The sequence below is a fragment of the Dendrobates tinctorius genome, unplaced genomic scaffold (assembly GCF_039654945.1).
Source record: "Dendrobates tinctorius isolate UK_male_01 unplaced genomic scaffold, ASM3965494v1 ptg000070l, whole genome shotgun sequence".
NCBI classification, from domain to species: Eukaryota; Metazoa; Chordata; class Amphibia; order Anura; family Dendrobatidae; genus Dendrobates; species Dendrobates tinctorius.
In genome coordinates this window covers 66961223-66982742 of record NW_027361738.1, presented here as the reverse complement: position 1 = coordinate 66982742, position 21520 = coordinate 66961223, and the positions used below count along the sequence as shown (strand labels likewise).

The 21520-nt window shown below is 42.3% G+C and overlaps 1 protein-coding gene across 3 annotated transcripts in view; it reads right to left on the bottom strand.

Moving 5' to 3' along the window:
- Positions 1 to 386: 386 nt before the first annotated feature.
- CUNH10orf67 (chromosome unknown C10orf67 homolog) overlaps positions 387 to 21520 on the bottom strand; it is a 216154-nt gene continuing 195020 nt past the window's right edge. Inside the window, exons 16-18 of one of the 3 annotated variants that reach the window (XM_073581805.1) lie at positions 3569 to 5976; positions 1465 to 1657; positions 387 to 1189 (exon numbers count right to left, since the gene is read on the bottom strand). In XM_073581805.1, the coding sequence (XP_073437906.1) occupies positions 5873 to 5976 (104 nt within the window). In that variant the 3' untranslated portion in view covers positions 387 to 1189; positions 1465 to 1657; positions 3569 to 5872. Of the gene's footprint in view, positions 1658 to 3568; positions 5977 to 21520 lie in introns of all 3 variants that reach the window. The other 2 variants (XM_073581806.1, XM_073581804.1) reach the window with 2 other exon arrangements.

Genomic DNA, 21520 nt, shown 5'->3' with positions numbered 1-21520 from the left:
TGCCATTCAGCTGAGTGAACAAAACGTAAATGAAGTAATTAAAGCATGTGGCATTGCCCATAACTTCACCAGGATACATGATTGTTCCTCCTCTGCTGGTGTTGTGCGTGGGTCAGACAATGTACGTAGGGCGAGACCACCTATCAACCCTCAACGTAGACCGCTCTCTGGGTTCAAAGTGCCTGATATTTTCACAAATTACTTTGTCACCTGAGGGGGAAACTTCTTGGCCAGAGCATGCTGTGTCTATGTTGTAAATGTTTATTTTTGGCCTTTGGGAAACTATATATATTACAACCCCTTATGTCTTTTCTCTGTTTAGAAATCAATGTGTAAGCATATGGCAGCATGTCGTGATGTAAGTGCATCATTGATAAAGACAACAATTGAAAGTGCAAACTTTTTATGTATCCTTTTTTTAAAGGCCTTGTGAAGCCTTATGTTATTTAGCAAAATGGCCAGAATTGGCCTTAGAACACAAATTCTTCGAATGTTAAAATACACCATTTAACCACAAAAACACACACAAAGTTATAAATTGTAGTATGTAGGGGGTGGAGAAGGCGGCAGCCCAGCCTGTGTTGCCTGATGGCTAGTGTGGCCACCTTGGCCCTCGGCCTGTGTGGGGGCATACACTTGCCCATGATGGAGGTAGTGGGCCGGCTCATGGGCTTGAGGTGGATACTGGGCACTATATTGGTGATGACTCTCCTGTTGAGGCTGGTAGGGCTGTGAGTCTAAACCACCAAAATAGCCATGTCGTCCCCAACCAGATTGGGACCAGCCTGGTAGTCGGTAGTGTCGCTGGATGATGGGTAGCTGGGGGAGGAGGTGTTGAAGATCTGCATTGTTGTGGTAGTCTCCGCTGGCTGATCCTTTTCCTGGCCACCAGATCCGGATTCCAGCACCTCTGAGCCGGAGGTAGTTCCCTTTTTTGCCCCTGCCTGATCTATAAGGTGAGGGATGACAGAGAAAAAAATTATGTTTTGATTGCAAAATCATGATAAAAACATTACAAACAACAAAATCAAATGGTAGCAAATCACGGAAGATCTATCACTGGGGCCAAAAAATTGTAGCCGGTCATAATAGAGGTATTGCCTTTTTTTCAAGGCCACATCCCCGCTCTTGCTCGGCTGTTGTCTCGCACGGCGGAACTGGTTCTGGCAACACCTCCATCGTCTTGTCACTAAACCCATTGGAAAGAGGAAGATAGCAGAATAATAAAATAATATATGTCAAGGATGCTGTATGTAATAACCTGCATAGTGTGTGTTCTAAGATCAGTGCTAGGATGGTGTTTATTTTTCCTTAGGTGTGTGAAATTTTTTTTGTTGGGCGCTTTTGGTTTGGTTGAAAAAAATGAACACATATTGTTTGTTTGTTTTTTCCATTTGCTTTTCCTCATCTAATAAATTACACTTATGACGATCATATTGTACCGTTTCGATTTGGCGTACTTACCGTACTTATATCCTCTTGAACCTGTTGGGAGCTGCTTTCATACTTAGGATACAGTTTGCAGCAAGTATAGGTCCAGGCTTCATGGCGCCGACTGTATTCTCCATACCCTGCTGTCCCACAATTTGGGCCGTTGATGCACCAGAACCAGCATCAGTTCCACGTTGATGTTGTGAGACATGTGTAGGAGTCTCAACTGAAAAACGAATGATACCAGCACATGCAGAGATTTTTTGACAGACTGTTGGTCCGGGTGGAAAGACGTTCAGGTTAACTAACACATTAATTAACATTGGTCCATGTGCCTTCTGTTTTCTACATGGACGGTGCTCAGAAAGAAAATATGTTCATGCTAACCAACGTACCTTAAAGTGTATGGGCTGATGCATGACTGAAACAAGTATCAATATTGGACTAAATTTTTATTTTTTCAGTCTTAATGGACAAATAGTAGTGACTCCTTTTTTTTTTTTTTTTTTTTTTAGACTAAACCAATATCAGGTCTGACAATAAAGTACTTTCGGACTATTGCAATGGCATAATTAGAAGATCATAGGCCAAACTGCATAGTGTCCAATAGGGCTCTGAACGATAACAGGTCTTATAGGCTAAAGGGATTTTTTTGGGGGGTCTCCATAGGCTCAAGGGCTTATGTGTAATTGCACTCACCACCTCCACTATAGTTATACTCCTGGGATATTAGTTTAGTGGTTTCATTAGTTCTCAGTAGATAATTTGGGATTTTATTATTAGTTTACGATTAGTTACACTTTTTTCTGTTTGCAGACATGTATAGGAATTTCTGTAACGAAAGCTTCTTTTAAAGCGTTCACCAGAAACATTATAGTGCAGAACTGGGCAGTATAATCATTTTTTTCTAAATCTCTCCTTAAGGTCTCATTTAGTGGTCCGTGCATCATGGTCTGAGTATGGACTGCGATGTACAGATGGCCTCAGCTCTCTTGTCCTGAACTCAACACCCTCATCGGCATTTAAAGGGAATCTGTCACCCCATTTTAGCCCTATCAGCTGCCAGCACCGCCATCAGGGGCTTATCTACAGCATTCTGTAATGCTGTAGATAAGCCTCCGATGTAACCTGAAAGATAAGAAAAAAGAGTTAGATTATACTTACCGAGGGCGGGTGCGGTAGGGGTCACGGTCCGGTCCGGCGCCTCCCATCTTCATACGATGCCATCCTCCTTCTTACTTCTGCCGCAGCTCCGGCACAGGCATACTTTATCTGCCCTGTTGAGGGCAGAGTAAAGTACTGCAGTGCACAGGCGCAGGGAAAGGTCAGAGAGGTCCGGCGCATGCACACTGCAGTACTTTACTCTGCCCTCAATAGGGCAGATAAAGTACGCCTGCGCCGGAGCCACAGCAGGAGGACAGCATCGTATGAAGATGGGAGGCGCCGGACCGGACCGCGACACCCATCAGACCGGACCGGACGCCAGAGTGAGTATAACCTAACTTGTTTTTATTATCTTTCAGGTTTCATCAGGAACTTATCTACAGCAGGGTTCCCCAACTCCAGTCCTCAAGGCCCAACAACAGGTCATGTTTTCAGGATTTCCTTTGTATTGCACAGGTGAAGCAATTATCACCTGAGCAATACTAAGGAAATCCTGAAAACATGATCTGTTGGTGGACCTTGAGGACTGGAGTTGGGGAACCCTGATCTACAGCATTACAGAAAGCTGTAGATGAGCCCCTGATGGCGGTGCCAGCAGCTGATAGGGCTAAAATGGGATGACAGATTCCCTTTAAGAGGCTGTTGTATTCTTGTTAGGCCTCCCGTGGCCAGACCGTAACCCATGATTTGTACACTGACCGTGTTTCATAGATGTCTGAATTTGGAATTGGGCGATGGGCACACATCTTTTACGCACCGTCGTAGCCGCATAAAACGCTTGTGGAAAACACAAGTGGCATTTTCCCTGACGCATCTGTTCTGATGTCCTATTGGACGTCTTTGGCTGCGGCTTTGCTTCCATTGTTTTTTTTTTTCTAAATTCCATATAAAACATAGTGGTGGCTTCTGGGCAGTGCACCACTTTTTTTTTCCAACCAAACTGCTGCTGCCATGATTAACAGCAGTATCTAACCTGTTATAGTGCTGTGATTCGACCAGTTAATTCCAGAGTCCGCTCCATACTCAGTGTGCACAATCCCCGTACACAGGCTCGGACTGGCCCACAGTAGAACAGGAGAATCCTTTGGTGGGCCCCTGTGCAGTACTTGGCACAATACTCTTGATTCACTATGTACAGACAAAAGACAGAATCAACCCATTTTATTCCTATATAAATTTGTGATTGAGAATAATGTCATCTGCATGTAGCTGAAAAGTGGAGCCCTGGAGTTGATGTTGCAGGTGGGCTCCTGGCTGCCCAGTCTGACACTGCCCGTCCATATATGCACAGGAGGTCATCTATGGAAATCTGGGCCGACTGCGCTCCATCGCTTGTCCACGTTTTCCGGGTGCTGACGCCAGTCCTGGGCGTGGCATTGTGGGAAATGTAATCAATTCCAATTCTTCTTGAAAGTCGGAAAGATTTTTTAAATTATTTTTAGAGCCAAGAAAATAGTCAAGTGTAAAAATGTAAGTTTTGAGACTTATTTACAGGAAAAAATAATCTGATCTGAGATATTGAAACTGATATTATTTTAACTATATTATTAAAATAAACATAAAATCAAAACTACACTGCTCAAAAAATAAAGGGAACACTCAAATAACACATCCTAGATCTGAATGAATAAAATATTCTCATTGAACACTTTGTTCTGTACAAAGTTGAATGTGCTGACAACAAAATCACACAAAAATCATCAATGGAAATCAAATTTATTAGCCAATGGAGGCCTGGATTTGGAGTCACACAAAAAAATTAAAGTGGAATGTAATGTCCTTAAGACAAGTCAAAATGATGCTCAGTATTGTTTGTGGACTCCACGTGCCTGTATGACCTCTCTACTGTACAACGCTTGGGCATGCTCCTGATGAGGTGGTGGAGGGTCTCCTGAGGAGTTTCCTCCCAGACCTGTACTAAAGCATCCACCAACTCCTGGACAGTCTGTGGTGCAACATGACGTTAGTGGATGGAGCGAGACATGATGTCCCAGATGTGCTCAATCGGATTCAGGTCTGGGGAACGGGCGCGCCAGTCCATAGCTTCAATGCCGTCATTTTGCAGCAACTGCTGGCACACTCCAGCCACATGAGGTCTGGCATTGTCCTGCATTAGGACGAACCCAGGGCCAACCGCACCAACATATGGTCTCACAAGGGGTCTGAGGATGTCATCTCGGTACCTAATGGCAGTCAGGCTACCCCTGGCGAGCACATGGAGGGCTGTGCGGCCCTCCAAAGAAATGCCACCCCACACCATTACTGACCCTCTGCCAAACCGGTCATGCTGAAGGATGTTGCAGGCAGCAGATCGCTCTCCACAGCGTCTCTAGACTCTGTCACATCTGTAATATGTGCTCAGTGTGAACCCGCTTTCATCTGTGAAGAGCACAGGGCACCAGTGGCGAATTTGCCAATCCTTGTGTTCTGTGACAAATGCCAAGCGTCCTGCACGGTGTTGGGCTATGAGCACAACCCACATCTGTGGACATCGGGCCCTCAGACCATCCTCATGGAGTCGTTTTCTAATCATTTGTGCAGACACATGCACATTTGTGGCCTGCTGGAAGTCATTTTACAGGGCTCTGGCAGTGCTCCTCCTGTTCCTCCTTGCACAAAGGCGGAGGTAGTGGTCCTGCTGCTGGGTTATTGCCCGCCTACGGCCCCCTCCACGTCTCCTGGTGTACTGGCCTGTCTTCTGGTAGCGCCTCCAGCCTCTGGACGCTACGCTGACAGACACAGCAAACCTTCTTGCCACAGCTCGCATTGATGTGCCATCCTGGATGAGCTGCACTACCTGAGCCACTTGTGTGGGTTGTAGAGTCCGTCTCATGCTACCACAAGTGTGAAAGCACAACCAACATTCAAAAGTGACCAAAACATCAGCCAGAAAGCATTGGTACTGAGATGTGGTTTGTGGTCCCCACCTGCAGAACCACTCCTTTATTGAGGGTGTATTGATAATTGCCACTAATTTCCATCTGTTGTCTATTCCATTTGCACAACAGCATGTGAAATTGATTGTCAATCAGTGTTGCTTCCTAAGTGGACAATTTGATTTCACAAAAGTTTGATTTACTTGGAGTTATATTCTGTTGTTTAAGTGTTCCCTTTATTTCTTTGAGCAGTGTATAACACGGATATCATGCATTTTATTTTTATTTAACTTTCATAATTTATTTTAATAGATTTTACAGTGAAACTTTGCTAAAAGTTTCAAAACCAAATCACAAGTTAGCGACTTTCTACAAGAGCGGAACGTTCTCGAGTGGATTCGTTACAACTGCTTGACTTCATTTTCCCTCATTCTGTTGGGAGGTGGAGGCGGCAGAGGAAGGACTCCCTCCAGATCTTCTTCAGTGTCTGAAACCACCTGCAATTCTAAAATAATACACAGCGGTTACATTTTTATTGCCGCAGAATAATCCAACTGTCAGTCTTGTCTCTCCGAGCCCCGTCACTCTATCTGATTAGTAAAATCCCTTGTTGTGAAGGTTTTATCTCAACGTGCTCTCTCTGCATGCCTTAGTACCAACTAAAAGGATTAACGATTTACACACTGGCCGAAAATAAAAGCCGAGTCAATGACGGTTTCCTAACAGAAACTAATCCGTAATAACAGTGTTCTGTGACTGTCATCGGGGTCTTATTAGCACAGGGGTCTTGTATTAGGTATTTGCATGTGGAACAATCGCATTGCTTGAATGATTCCACAGGGGTTGGTGGTTTATTGTACTACACGCATGAAGTATTCAGAGGTTTGTCATGGACAGTAGAGAATATTCTACTGGTTTGGCAAAAGTAGGCAATGGGAAACATTAGCGTACTGGGTGTAAATACATTTCCAAACTAATAAGTCATTGATTTATAGATTATCTAAAATTATTAATTTATTATAGAAAAATTGTATATTAAATATGCAAACATTATGTGCAAAGGTCAGCCATAATGATAAAACCCTGCTTAAAGGGAATCTGTCAGCAGGTTTTTGCTATGTAATCTGAGAACAGCATGATGTAGGGGCTTAGTCCCTGATTCCAGCGATGTATCACTTGCTGGGCTGCTTGCTGTCATTTTGATACAATCACAGTTTTCTCTGCTGCAGAGCTCGGAATGCTAAGCCCTGTATAACCCCGCCCACACCACTTTCTATGTACACTGTATATTGACAAAGGCTGTGGGATTACACAGAACAGCAGGACAAGGTGGCACAAGACACCTAGTCCTGTAATGATAATCTGCAGATTACACACTGATTTTATTGAAACAGCAATACAGAGCCTAGTAAGTAACACATCACTTGAATCAAGGTCTCTGCCCCTACATCATGCGGCTCTCAGATTACATACCAAAAACCTGGTGACAGATTCCCTTTAATATTGTGGAGATCACCTTCAAGCAACCAAAACATCTGTGACCCAATGGGGCATGGGCAGCACAGGACCGCTAAAGATGTTCTGCAGTATCTGACACCAACATAAGGGATATTCTGGTCTCCATAAATTATAATTTATCCACTGTATAGGCGATAATTGTTTGATTGGTTTCGGTTCTACTGCTGGGACTCCCTTCGGATCACCAGAATGGGGGACTTGTGTCCTAGTATTTTCCAGTGTTTTCTCCTGACTGCAAGTTTACTGCCAGGAGACTTGAATGGAGCGGCAGTTTGCTCAGTTTTATTTCATCAGAGCCATAGACTTGTAATGGAGTGGCGGTGCGCTTGGTATATCCCTTGTCTTTCAAGGGGAGCACTTTGGGTAGTTACTGTACTAATCACTGCGTACTGGAAATTCCCCCAAAAATCTGCCATTTTGGAGATGCCGTTGCCCCACCTCGTCTTGCAGTCACAGTTTTGTCCTTTCAAAGATATTCAGATCCTTAAAGTGTAACCAGTGTATTAATTTTTATTTCATTAATAAAAGCTACAAGTGAAAATAATAAAATTTGTAATATATCTTATCAGAGAAAACTGCTTCTTAATACTCCTGGATTGATCGATCATTTTCAATTCATGGGTAAAATCTGTGTTCAGTGAAGACAGATTTTACCATTACTGAAATAGGAGATGGCAGTTGGTGCTTTTAAAATTCTATGGAGGGAGGAGGAGCCAAAGGCCGACATGGACATTCTGCTGCAAGTTCACCTGAAATGACAGTTACAGTTCTCCATAGAACTTTATAAGCACAAACTGTCATTTATCTCTGTAATGGGAAAGTCTGAATTCAATGAAGACACACTTTACACATGAAATGAGAATTTTGAGAATGAATGATCAGTCCTGGAGGAGAAAGATTTATTATTAAGTTTCTAATATTCTTGTTTACTACTGGTTCCTGAAAAAATAAATAAAAATAAACAGAACTGTAACCCTTTCAGCTTTCTTCTAACACATAAACCTTCAAAAACCGATCTGCTGCTTAAAATATCCCACCTTTTGTCTAGTGCCGCTGTCGTGATATAATTAGTGATATTCACTCCTCCTTGTTAATGGCTTTAAGGTAATGGCTGATTGGTGTATGCGCTGATATTTCATAGATAACTTCAAGTGACAAGAGTAGCAGCCTAAATTAGTTCAATGACACCCCAGGGCACAAAACATACTGTTTGCAGCTTGAATTTAGAAGAACTGTAATACCAGGCACACCCTGTGTACAATAGTGGCGCTCTTCTTGGCTGGAAAAAAAGCAGACCCTATTTCCTAATCCCCGATTACACTTATAAAAACTAAAGCCAAACAAATTAAAAAGCGCACCAATATATTGGTAAGACTAGTTCAGTGTAGGAGGAATTCTGTAAAAATCAAAAACCCCCAGTAGATTTAGTTTCCTTGATGAATGGAGGGAGCGTATAAGGGCCGCGCTAATAGTTACCTGCCATGGCGGTCCATCCTTTATTTGTATAGAACTCATTGTATAGGAGTCTATGGTAGTCTCAGTTGAGAGGAGAATGCCCGAGAAACTACCATTATTTCAGTGCGGTCCGAAGAAGCAGCTCAATCCGTACAAATGGTCAGTAACCAGGCGTAAAAACCTTTGATGAATTCTGAGTTTGGTCTATTGACTTAACATTGAGGGACAATAAGTCAGCGTCTAGACATGTCCCTTGCTGTGATCAACAATATTTGTCCAATGAATGGAGGAAGAGAAAAGAGAGATATAAATGGATACCAATGCTAAAATAACACCACAAAACCTAAGATAAAAACAAAATGAGCATATACCCTGTAGTAAGTAAATAGTAATAGTACATGTAAATAACATAGGGGACTTAGCTAACACTATTTTGATAAAAAAAAGTATAAAAGCCATCCCACCACGACAAGGTGACCCAATCGGGATGGTCCTATCCTGTCTCTAGTGTTAAAACCTCACTTTGTGTCAGCCGACCTCAATATAGATGGGTACATTGGAGATCCCACCCCGACATAACCCTATATTATTTATATGTACTATTACCATTTACTTATAGTAGAGTATCAGCTCATTTTGTTTTTTTTTCTTAGGTTTTGTCTGTTATATGGCCACAGTGTGAACGTGCACCTACACATTGCACCTATACTAATTTCTGTTCCGGCTCATTTCTTTGGTTTTGTTTTAAAGTAACACCGGAGCAAAATGTTACAGTATACAACCTAAAGTCAATAAAGCCCAATACTAGCAAAAAGACACAAACCATATAAAAGGCCAAAAAAGGATAAAGGGAAAATGTATCTAAAGACTATATTTAAGGTGTTTCTAAGGTAAAAGGTTCCCATAAACTTTGGAATGATGTCTACATCCGAACACTCTGCGATCATATGTCAGGAGAGAGTCGGGATGCCCCAATACAACATACACAGTTGGGGGAGTTTGATAAAATCAATGTCTCAGGACAACTTTATACTTATGAGTAGGGGGGGTTACTTTTTTTTTTGTTTTCGGTACTTCATATACATCAGCTGAAAATGTCGAATGTGCTTTTTAAAGTTGAGTAATCCTGGGTGTCTCTGGCCTCTGCCATTGATGTCAAGATAGGCACAAGGCACATGTGAGGTCACGGGGCTTAGTAAACCCCAGAGGCACCCAGGATGGCGGACCGAGGGTGTCAGCTGTCGAAGTGAAGACTGCCCTTGTTCGGCAGCCACAGAGGACTGGACTGAATGCCGTACCATAACAGGATGAATCTTTTATCTGAACCCTAGTACTTAAAGTCCCAGGAGCTCCTCTTTAGGTCCCAGGGGAAATTCACGTGCCATACATTTAGTAAGTGATTTTCAAATCATGGTAGACTCCTCCAATGTCTATGATCTCACAGTAGATGTCACCTACATAGACACGGCCCAGCTCTGCATGTGACAGCACGTGGGCCAGAATTTGTGATTGCTCCAGCACAGTCAGAAGGAGATCTATGTAACGTAGTGCAGTCCAGTGGTGGCTACTATTGCAACACAGGAAGTGTGCCGGACGGGCAACGAAGAGTGCAATTCGGAAAACTGGATGTGAAGTTGCACTTATCACGGAATCACTCGCTATTTCATAGCTTTGGCACATCTTTGGAGCAGATTAGACGTTCTTTCCTTTTTTATGCCACCCCTTTTAGACCAGTATTTTGCCTCCATAAAGGTCACCGAAAAATCAAACAAAATTGCTTGCTTAAATTAGTTGTCCAACGGCTCCTACAAAAAACTAACTCTTTAAAAGATACTATATTGTCAATTCTTAAAAAAGAGAAAAAAATCTCAAGGCACAAACAACACACACTGATCAATTTTTACAAAAAAAGGTCCAGCTCCTTCAAATATATGGTATTACCACGTCAGGTAGGGATATATACTCTATTTGACCCTATAGGGCCCTATAATTATTCCCTACCTAACGGCGGGGTTTGGCACCCTCTAGGACGCAAATGGCGCCCCCGCTCCACGGTGGCTATCCCTACTCGCCCTGTTAATTTCTCTATGTACAGTATATCAATTTACAGAGCAAAAAATGGCTGAGTACAACAAATCATATTCAAAAAGACTCATACCAAAAACCACCAAACAAACTAGATACGGGTGCATTGAGATTTTTTTCTCCATAAAGGTCAGTAATAAGTATTGCCAATTTTGGGACTCAACAATACCATGCTCCCCTTTTCTAGACACTTTAAAAGTATTGAGTGTGGAGTAAAAATACATCCTTTTTTGCGCATTTCATTCAGGAAATAAAGACTGTGATGCATCTAACAATAAATCCATACGGCTGTGATTACATGATCCCAACAGAAGTGTATGAAATGCTTCAATGTGGAAGAGCGGAGACTGTTCTTGGTTTTCTCTAATATCAAGTAACAATATAGTGTCATCTACGTCTTTACGCTCTATATGTGAAATGTAATACGTGATCTTACAGTAGTAATGTAAATATTTAAATATATATATATTCACACACATATATACAAAAGAATACAGCAACACAATACAGAATCCATGTACTTAGTGCACAAACTGGCCATTTCAAGAGAGACCACTAGCCACGACAAGGCGTTCCTTTCTTTTATGGGATCCTAACCCTAATATTTATCAAAAATGCCTCTTCTGGGCTAAGACCTTATTCACATATCAGTGATTTTCTCATACGAGAAAGTTGATCCAAGCTTCATCAGCGTTTTGGATCACTGTTTCACCACAGTGATTTTCATCAGAGTTTTGTCGGTGTTTCATCAGTTTTCACTGATGAGAAAAAAAAGGTTCTCCAACTTCTCCAATCTATCAGACCGTGAAAAATGGACAGCACTTGGCAATCCGACTGCTCTCCAATTTGTTTCACCCACAGACTTTCATTGGCGAGTTTGATCCGAGGCTAAGATCAATATCAGACATGTCTCTGTGACCTTGCATGGACCACTCGGTCAGCAAAAGTCACAGATGTGAATAGCCCCATAGAGGTGGGTACGAGGGCTACAGTTGTGGCCAAAAGTATTGACACCCCTGCAATTCTGTCAGATAATACTCAGTTTCTTCCTGAAAATGATTGCAAACACAAATTCTTTGGTATTATTATCTTCATTTAATTTGTCTTAAATGAAAAAACGCAAAAAGATTTGTCCTAAAGCCAAATTGGATATAACTCCACACCAAACATAAAAAAGAGGGTGGACAAAAGTATTGGCACTGTTCGAAAAATCATGTGATGCTTCTCTAATTTGTGTAATTAACAGCACCTGTAACTTACCTGTGGCACCTAACAGGTGTTGGCAATAACTAAATCACACTTGCAGCCAGTTGACATGGATTAAAGTTGACTCAACCTCTGTCCTGTGTCCTTGTGTGTACCACATTGAGCATGGAGAAAAAAAAGAAGACCAAAGAACTGTCTGAGGACTTGAGAAACCAAATTGTGAGGAAGCATGAGCAATCTCAAGGCTACAAGTCCATCTCCAAAGACCTGAATGTTCCTGTGTCTACCGTGCGCAGTGTCATCAAGAAGTTTAAAGCCCATGGCACTGTGGCTAACCTCCCTAGATGTGGACGGAAAAGAAAAATTGACAAGAGATTTCAACGCAAGATTGTGCGGATGTTGGATACTACAGAACCTCGACTAACAGCCAAACAAGTTCAAGCTGCCCTGCAGACCGAGGGTACAACAGTGTTAACCCGTACTATCCGTCGGCGTCTGAATGAAAAGGGACTGTATGGTAGGAGACCCAGGAAGACCCCACTTCTTACCCCGAGACATAAAAAAGCCAGTCTGGAGTTTGCCAAAACTTACCTGAAAAAGCCTAAAACGTTTTGGAAGAATGTTCTATGGTCAGATGAGACAAAAGTAGAGCTTTTTGGGCAAAGGCATCAACAAAGAGTTTACAGGAGAAAAAAAAGAGGCATTCAAAGAAAAAAACACGGTCCCTACAGTCAAACATGGCGGAGGTTCCCTGATGTTTTGGGGTTGCTTTGCTGCCTCTGGCACTGGACTGCTTGACCGTGTGCATGGCGTAATGAAGTCTGAAGACTACCAACAAATTTTGCAGCATAATGTAGGGCCCAGTGTGAGAAAGCTGGGTCTCCCTCAGAGGTCATGGGTCTTCCAGCAGGACAATGACCCAAAACACACTTCAAAAAGCACTAGAAAATGGTTTGACAGAAAGCACTGGAGACTTCTAAGGTGGCCAGCAATGAGTCCAGACCTGAATCCCATAGAACACCTGTGGAGAGATCTAAAAATGGCAGTTTGGAGAAGGCACCCTTCAAATATCAGGGACCTGGAGCAGTTTGCCAAAGAAGAATTGTATAAAATTCCAGCAGAGCATTGTAAGAAACTCATTGATGGTTACCGGAAGCGGTTGGTCGCAGTTATTTTGGCTAAAGGTTGTGCAACCAAGTATTAGGCTGAGGGTGCCAATACTTTTGTCTGGATCATTTTTGGAGTTTTGTGTGAAATGATGAATGTTTTGCTTTTTGCTTCATTCTCTTTTGTGTTTTTTTCATTTAAGACAAATTAAATGAAGATAATAATACCAAAGAATTTGTGTTTGCAATCATTTTCAGGAAGAAACTGAGTATTTTCTGACAAAATTGCAGGGGTGTCAATACTTTTGGCCACAACTGTATCCATGTAAAATAAGGTTAGCACTCGTAGGTGAAACACTGATGTGTGAATGAGCAGTAAATGCCAGGTAGAATCTAGCACTAATTAAAAACAGTCTGATGGCATAGAGGCAGTCAAAATGTTCAACAGGTTTGTATATAAAAGTGTGAATATCTACAGTATATATCCATCTATACCTAGTGTATGTATCTCATACCTATATATGTGGCTATCTTTTATCTATATAGCAGTAGAAAGAGGTAGCAGTCCAATTTATACAAGTGAAAAGAAGGAACTCTTCTTCTCACTGGTTAGCACTGCAGCCTTGCAGCGCTGGGGTCCTGGGTTCAAATCCCACCAAGGACAACATCTGCAAGGAGTTTGTATGTTCTCCTCGTGATTGTGTGGGTTTTCTCCGTGGTCTCCGGTTTCCTCCCACATTCCAAAGACATACTGATAGGGATTGTAGATTGTGAGTCCCAATGGGGACAGTGATGACGTCTGTAAAGTGCTGTGGAATTAATGGTGCTATATAAATAGGTAAAATAAATAAATAAAATTCATCCATGCTATGATGTAAAAAATGCTCCAAGAACTTGGATTCTTCATCTATCTCTGTATCTATCCATCATCTATCTATCTATCTATGTCTCTATTATCTATCTCTCTAAGCAATACATGGGATTCAGCATACAGCATCCTATATTATCTTATGTATCAGTAGAATTATTAAAAACTATAAATAGAGAATGTCTGCCCCAGACTACTAATGACATTTCACAGGTAACGCAATTTAGCAAGAAACCCTTCCATGTTTTCCATGCAAACACTGTGAATTTTTTTTGTATACTCCTATAAATTGCAATTGAAAAGCAGTGATCTAACCATCCCCAATCATTTTTTATACGCATCAAATGAATGCAGATACTCCCATTTGGGAGGGGCGACATGACATTTCGTTCGACTCTTCTAAACAGGTCATGGACCTTTCACAGACCCTTAGGCAGTGGGAGGGAGTTTCTTTGCTAAAGCGTGTAACCAAATCAAGCCAATGGTTACCCCTTTTCAATACCCGCTGGAATGGTCTGCACAATGCCATTCACATAGCAGCACAGCGGCTTTGAAAGAATGGTCAGCCGAGATCTTATTCTCCTCCAGGCTGCAGACTTCTTCTGTGTCCAACAAGAGCGCCGACTTCTATAAAAGTAGATTTATACATATAACATAAGACTCCATGATAAGTAAAGAAACGAAGAATTGACCATCGAGGACACAATGTAGCATTTTGCTCATTACGTGATTCCTTGAGGCTTTGTCTAAATCTGAAGACACAAAGACACAACAAGACTGCCCTGGAGATGACCTATTGCTTTCAAGTTGCTTAAGCACATCAGAAATTCCATTGTTAGGGTTGATTAATTGAAACTGATAAGTTACCATGAATAAAGATTGTTTTTCTGTTTAATGTGGTGGGACTGATTCGGTAAATGCTCATTCATGTAGCTATGCGGTGCAGCATATGGACGAAACGCATTCAGTATTGGAAACATATACAATTTATTATGCTTGTATGGCCACGGCCAAAAGCCTTTTCTGCTTTCAATGGCGAAGTGTGAATAAAAACCTCCATTTAAAGAGTCACTAGTATCATTACATGGGACGACAATGTACGGGCTTGACTGTGTCTGCGTCCACATGAATAAGGGACAGGGAAAGGGTGGACACGCGGAAAGAGGAAAAAAAAAAAAACAACCCTTAAAAATACGTGTCAACCCAACAGCTCTTGAGTATTTTAATACTTCAGACAAAGAAAATGTAAGTCAAAGGTTGGCCGGTTATAAAGTGACCATATTTAGCGATTCTCATGTCGGGTGTCAGATTAGTCTGATTATCTCATCATTTACTTGAAAGGAAACAATGACCGTGGGTGCCGGCGTCATGTCCACTAATAGATTTAAAAAATAATTCCCTGTAACTACATTAGTGATTTCTTCAGTCGGGACTCCCACTGGGGGACACTGCTGGGGTCCACACTAGGCCAAGCCATTTCTATAGAGTATACATGGCTGATGGTACTCTATAGCATGCAGCATAAAGAAACAAAAAAATTCTAGATTTTCTGACTCAAACTAAGGCTACTTTCAAATGGCCAAACTAAACTCTTTAGTAGTGTTTTGTATCGTTGCCGCATTACCTGGGCCTCCTGCTGTTCTACTCAACAGGACTGAAATTTACCACTCATAAAAAATACTCTTTTTTTAAAGAAAGGAATAAATAATTTCCCTGTCTATAGCTTACATTACAGTTCGGCCACTACTGCAATCTACCAGTGGAGGCCAGTTTTTAAGGCAAAGAGCACAGCACTTACAAGCTCATTATTTCTACTGGCATGGTAAGTGCTGCTCTGAGGCTGGCCAAATCATTCCCCCCGAAGCTACAGAGATAAATCTGCGTCTGTTTGTAGCAGGCTTCAGGCCACAGATGCAAACATGTCACTAACCCAAAGTGTCAATCATCAAGAGTGCACCACCCTCTGGCAAGTAGGAAACCAGTAGGCAGGGAGCGGCGCACTCCTAAGACAGAGCATGGGACAAACATTTTAAGGTCCTTTTACCCATTAGATTAGAGTTGGCTGAACATGCCGATTTCGTTGGGGAGCAGTTAACCATTCATTGGGTATGGGGGACTTCCAACCACATCTGGATTCTTTCAAAAGCCCACTTTTTACTACAGAGAGATTAGCTGCTTCCATATGAGCAGAGAACAGATGAACACTCGGCTGAGCCATAGTTACCTAAGGCACCTGTAGATCACCGTGGGATCCTAAAATGACCTACGTTTGGTTAAGAAGAACCTCAGGAAGTCCAGATATATTACTGACACTCAAACTTTGGCTGCCTCAAACATCTGTATAGTTGTCTTCTGCAATTCTTCGCTAATCTATTTTAGAATTATGTACGGGGCATAGAGCACGTGTAAACAATAGGACCACTGTGATCTCATCCTATGATCACTATAGAGTGTTGGACCAATCACGCACTACAGATTATATTCGTCCATACCAATAGATGTCGAAGCTTATAGTGAGCAGTCGGCCTTTTTTTAAGACGTGAAAGCCTATATTAGATACTGGCTAAATACAGTACATATATCTGTAAAATACTCAATCTGAGGTCTTTGATTTTTTTGGGTCATTGATGGGTAAAGTTTGACAATACTTAAAAAAATGGTGGAAATGCACCTACTAAATAGATGCCCAGAGAAGGTCACAAATACAAGTATTATGTTAAATGATGATGTCCTGACCCAGAATGTCAACGTGCAGAGAACATAAATGACCGGTCATTCAGTATATGAGTGTATGAAGCTATCATAGAAAAATATTCAGAATTGAGAGTCCTCAGTGATTGATACCTTTTAATGGCTAACTGAAAAGATGGTAACAAATTGCAAGCTTTCGAGACTACTCAGGTCTCTTCATTAGGTCAATGCCTGATGAAGAGACCTGCGTAGTCTCGAAAGCTTGCAATTTGTTACCATCTTTTCAGTTAGCCATTAAAAGGTATCAATCACTGAGGACTCTCAATTCTGAATATTTTTCTATCTACTGGCTAACACGGTACAAAGATATACATCTTTCCTGAAGCTATCATAGACATCTGCATTATCTACCTTATTTACCCACCTTCGGAACCCACCCATATCTCCACGATATAGGTTTCCAGAACACTTGTGCCATGGTTTCCATAACTCTCACAAAAACGAATGGAAAGAGGAAAGCAACGACCTCCCCATTAATGGATGCAGTGACCAGTGGGCCATCAGATTCTGCTCTGGAGATTGCACCATGAGCTAGAGGTGAATAGGTCATGAGAGTCTACCACGGGTATACACTTTTGAATTTTAACAATTATGGCACCAGTGTGAGCACATCTATCAAACATGTCAAAAATGATGCTTATACATTTAAAAGTGTAATTAATAAAATTGAAAAAGTTATTGTAAAATAACATCTTTGCTCAAGGCAGAAAAAACATGAAACGGTCAAGCTTAAAGTGGACACGAGCTGCGCACTGTGCGGGCAATACTCTCTACATCATTCTTGGCCATCACAAAGCATGGCTGCCTCCTGGTTTATCGGAGATACACACATACTATTTTGTAAGCAGCCTATTGTTATGTTTTTGGAGTGAAAGATGAAAAGGGAATAAACCCACACAAACAAGGAAAAAAACATACAAACTCTACGTTGATGTTGTTCTTGGTCAATGTCAAACCCAAACCCCCAGTTCTTCAATGCAAAGGTGCCAACCCCCGAGGCACTGGTACTGTTGTGAAGGGCAGGGTTGGGGCTGAACAGTAGAAAACTGTTCCTATTGGTGAACTAGGGGGTCAGACAACTCTGGCTTTTGGTCACTTCAGCAATCAAAGGGTTTTTCTGGATTGCCTATCCTAACTGCCTGTCATAATGTTGTTCCTGAGCAGAGGAGAGGTGAGATACTTGTGTACATATGTCTCACCCATGGAAGCAAAATATGTGCATAGGAATCTCTACTTTCCCTTGTCTCTGATGTTTATAAGACTTAGTCCATAGATAAGGGAAAAGTAATCAACCCTCTGCTCAACCTTCTCTTTCCTGCACTAAATTGGATGCAAACGCAGCAAACAGAGTGAAGTAACCTCTCACTTATGGGGGCTCCGCAGTTCCCATAAATCCCATTGACTACCTGTCTCATCTCTGAGTGGAGGCCACCACGGTTGGCCTGGTCGACTGACAAACTAGCAACTTGGAGAACCCAGTTTTCATGATAAATTGAGGGTCCTTTAGAATTGTGGATACTAAAATCCTAGAGATAGCAGCAAGGAAAGGGATGTACACTGATCTCAACAATGTGGAGAGAGGGGAAAGTAGTTACAGTGTCAAAGAGGAAATAAAAACAAGTTATAGAAAAGGAGTAAAGCACATGAAGAGGAAATGTGTAGGATAGATGTACCATATGAGCTAATAAAGACAGGTGTATCCCGGACACACACAGATCTCACATCTAGGGTATATTACAGGGAGAAAGAAAAAACTGAAACTTGGATCAAGCTAAAAGCTGCATATGAGGGGGTCTGAAAATGAATGAAGATTGCTGACTGAAACTTAGTGCAACAAATAAAGGTAATCAATGATTGAAGGATTCTATCTTGGTTCTGAACAGATCCTCTTCCAGATTCCCTCCAACAAAGAAGCAGAGCAGTGTGTGAGGCAGGCTGACTGACTGTATAGATAAGGGAACGGGGGTGACTTAGGAACAGAAATGAATCGAGAAGGGGGCTGGCTTATTTATTTAATTTACTCATTTATATAGCGCCATTAATTGCACAGCGCTTTACAGACATTATCGTCGCTGTCCCCGATGAGTCTCACAATCTAAATTCCCTATCAGTATGTCTTTGGAATGTGGGATGAAACCGGAGAACCTGGAGGAAATGGATGCAAACACAGGGAGAACATACAAACTCCTTGCAGATGTTGTCCTTGGTGGGATTTGAACCCAGGACCCCAGTGCTGCAAGGCTACAGTGCTAAACACTGAGCCACCGTGCTACCCGCTTATCTACTGAAATGAACAGTGAAGGGGGCTGGCTTATATACTGAAATGAATAGAGAAGGAGCTGACTTATCTACTGAAATGACCAAAGGGGGCTGACTTATCTACTGAAATGATCCGCTTCACACAGAGCTGAGGGTCTTGTGCCCAGGGCCACCATCAGGGCACTACTGCCCTGACTGGCGTATGGGGCCCGATCAGCAGAGGGGGCCAACATCGGGCCCCGTTACTTCTGGTCATCGGGCCTCAGCGGCAGGATTCTGCCGGTGCAGAAATTGAACCCCGGGTCCGCACGGCAAGAGTTAAAAGTCACCAACCAATCAGAGGCTGACAGCTGACGTCGTCGGCATATGACGTCATTGTCATTCACCGGCGAGTGCGCGCATGAACTGCATGGAGGGAACATCGCCACAGGAGCGCGGTAAGGTAAGGAGAAAGGTTTTTTTATTTTTATTGAAAGCTGCACGGGGGGCAGCATGGGAAACACGGCGGCAGGATGGGAAATACAGGGGGAAGAATGGAGACACAGGGCTAGAATGGAGACACAGAGGGCAAGAATGGAGACACAGAGGGCAAGAATGGAGAAACAGGGGGCAAGAATGAAGGCACAGGGGGCATAAATGGAGACACAGGAGGCATGATGGAGACACAGGGGGCAGGATGGAGACACAGGGGGCAGGATCATGTGGCAGGATGGAGACACATGGTTCAGGATGGATACAATGGAGACAGATGGGGCTGGATCATGGCACAGATGGATCAGGATCACAGGGCAGATGGAGCAGGATCACGGGGAAAATGGAGCAAGATCACGGGGGACGTGGGGCAGGATCACGGAGCAGATGGGGCACGATTATGGGGCAGATGGGGAAGATCACGAGGCAGATGGGGCAGGATCATGGGGCAGATGGGGCAGGATCAAGGGATAGATGGGGCAGGATCACGGGACATCACATAGGGGAAGAATGGATACTCATGAGGGCATGAGGGCAGGATGGGAGAACATATGGCTGGAGCCAGGAATGAGACACACGGGGGCCAGGATGGGGGATATTATTATCATGGGGGCTAATTAAGGGATATTATTACTGCAGTCATGCATTTATTTTATTTTTTGAGGATACTGTTTTAAATGTGGGGGGCGGCCCTGACACTATGTCGCCTTTTTTGTCTTCATCTGGTGTAGTGTAGAACTTGGCAAAAAATTAAGTAATGTGTTCTGCAAGCGGTGCTCTAGATAACTGTGTTATTTTCTGCAGAGACGAGCCCTGGCTGGAAGAAGTGATGGCGGTCTGTGCTAGATGAAGATGAAAAGCAAAGATGAAGGACTTCACATAGAAACATCACTGGTGAGTCAGAGTGTTACCTGTACACTGACACTATACAATGTACACTATATGCAGCGGTCCTGTGTAAAATGTCACCAGTGATCACTGTATTACCTTTACACTGACACTATATACAGAGCTCCTGTTTATAATGTCATTTATCAATGTATAACCTGTACAATGTATACAGTGCTTGTGTGCATAATGTCACTGTTGATCACTGTATTACCTGTACACTGACACTGGTGATCACTGTATTACCTGTACAGATACTGTATACTAAGTACAGATCTCCTGTGTATAATTGCACTTATGGTGATATTATCATTGCTTTTTATTAATGATCAGTTTTGTAGTATTCAGTCACTATGTTATGATAATATGCTGTTCGGCCATGGTGTTGCGGTATTTGTTCCTTGTATGTGCTGTTATTTGGTCACTATCTGGTGGTAATATGTGGTCTGGACATAGTGTGGTGGATCTGTCCCTTGTATGTGGTATTATAGGTCACTATGTGGTGGTAATATGGTGTCTCATCATGGTACAGTGGTATTTGTCCCTTGTATGTGATATTATTGGTCATTATAAAAATTGAAAAATAAATAAAAATATACCAAAATTGTATTGGATATTTTAAGAAATGATTAATAGGTTAGAGTAGAGTAGAGCTCGGCCAAAAGAGTCTACCTTGCTGTGGTAGTGGCTTAAAAAATCTTTTGGCCAAAACAAAAGCTGATGGCTGTATGTGTGATATGGTGATAGGAACTGTTAATGTGTGATTGGTGAGAAGTGGAGTTTTTCCAAGAGAGAGCGGTGAGACTGTAGGCAGTTTGAGGGGTGAAGCCTGGGCGGAGTCTCAAGGGGGCCCTGAAAATTTTGTCAGTATTGGAGCCCCGAAATTCTTAGCGGCAGCCTTGCTTGTGCCAACACAGAAAACACTGTCCTGCAAAGGGCACAAACTGGAAATAAAACATGTTGGGACCAGAGTTTGTAGATGAAAATTGGGGTAGCTTTAAGTATATTAGTACGTTGCATAACTTACTCACTTAAACATTCTTAACTAGAATCTTTTTGCTGGACGAGTCCTTATCTGGACACTAATGAAGAAAATTGGACATGGGTGTCGTGGAGATTTTTATATAATTTCTTACATCATTCCAATCCCTTCAATATATAGCAGAATAGAAAATATTTGGGAAAGATAGTGACTCCTGCCACCCCCCTCCACCCGCACCACCACCATTATCAGTGGGAATGTGTTAAGAAAGAGAAAACAATGTAATCTGCTGGGATGATATGTGACTTCTGTGCATCAGATACTGCTGTTTGAGCTTTCTTCTACTGACAAACCAGTAAAGGATCACTGGGATCACTGTTACTTTAAGGACTTTATCTTTAGGATTCGTGTTTTTTCGGCTCATTAAGGAGGGTCTTAATGATCATTAGGTCAATAAAGC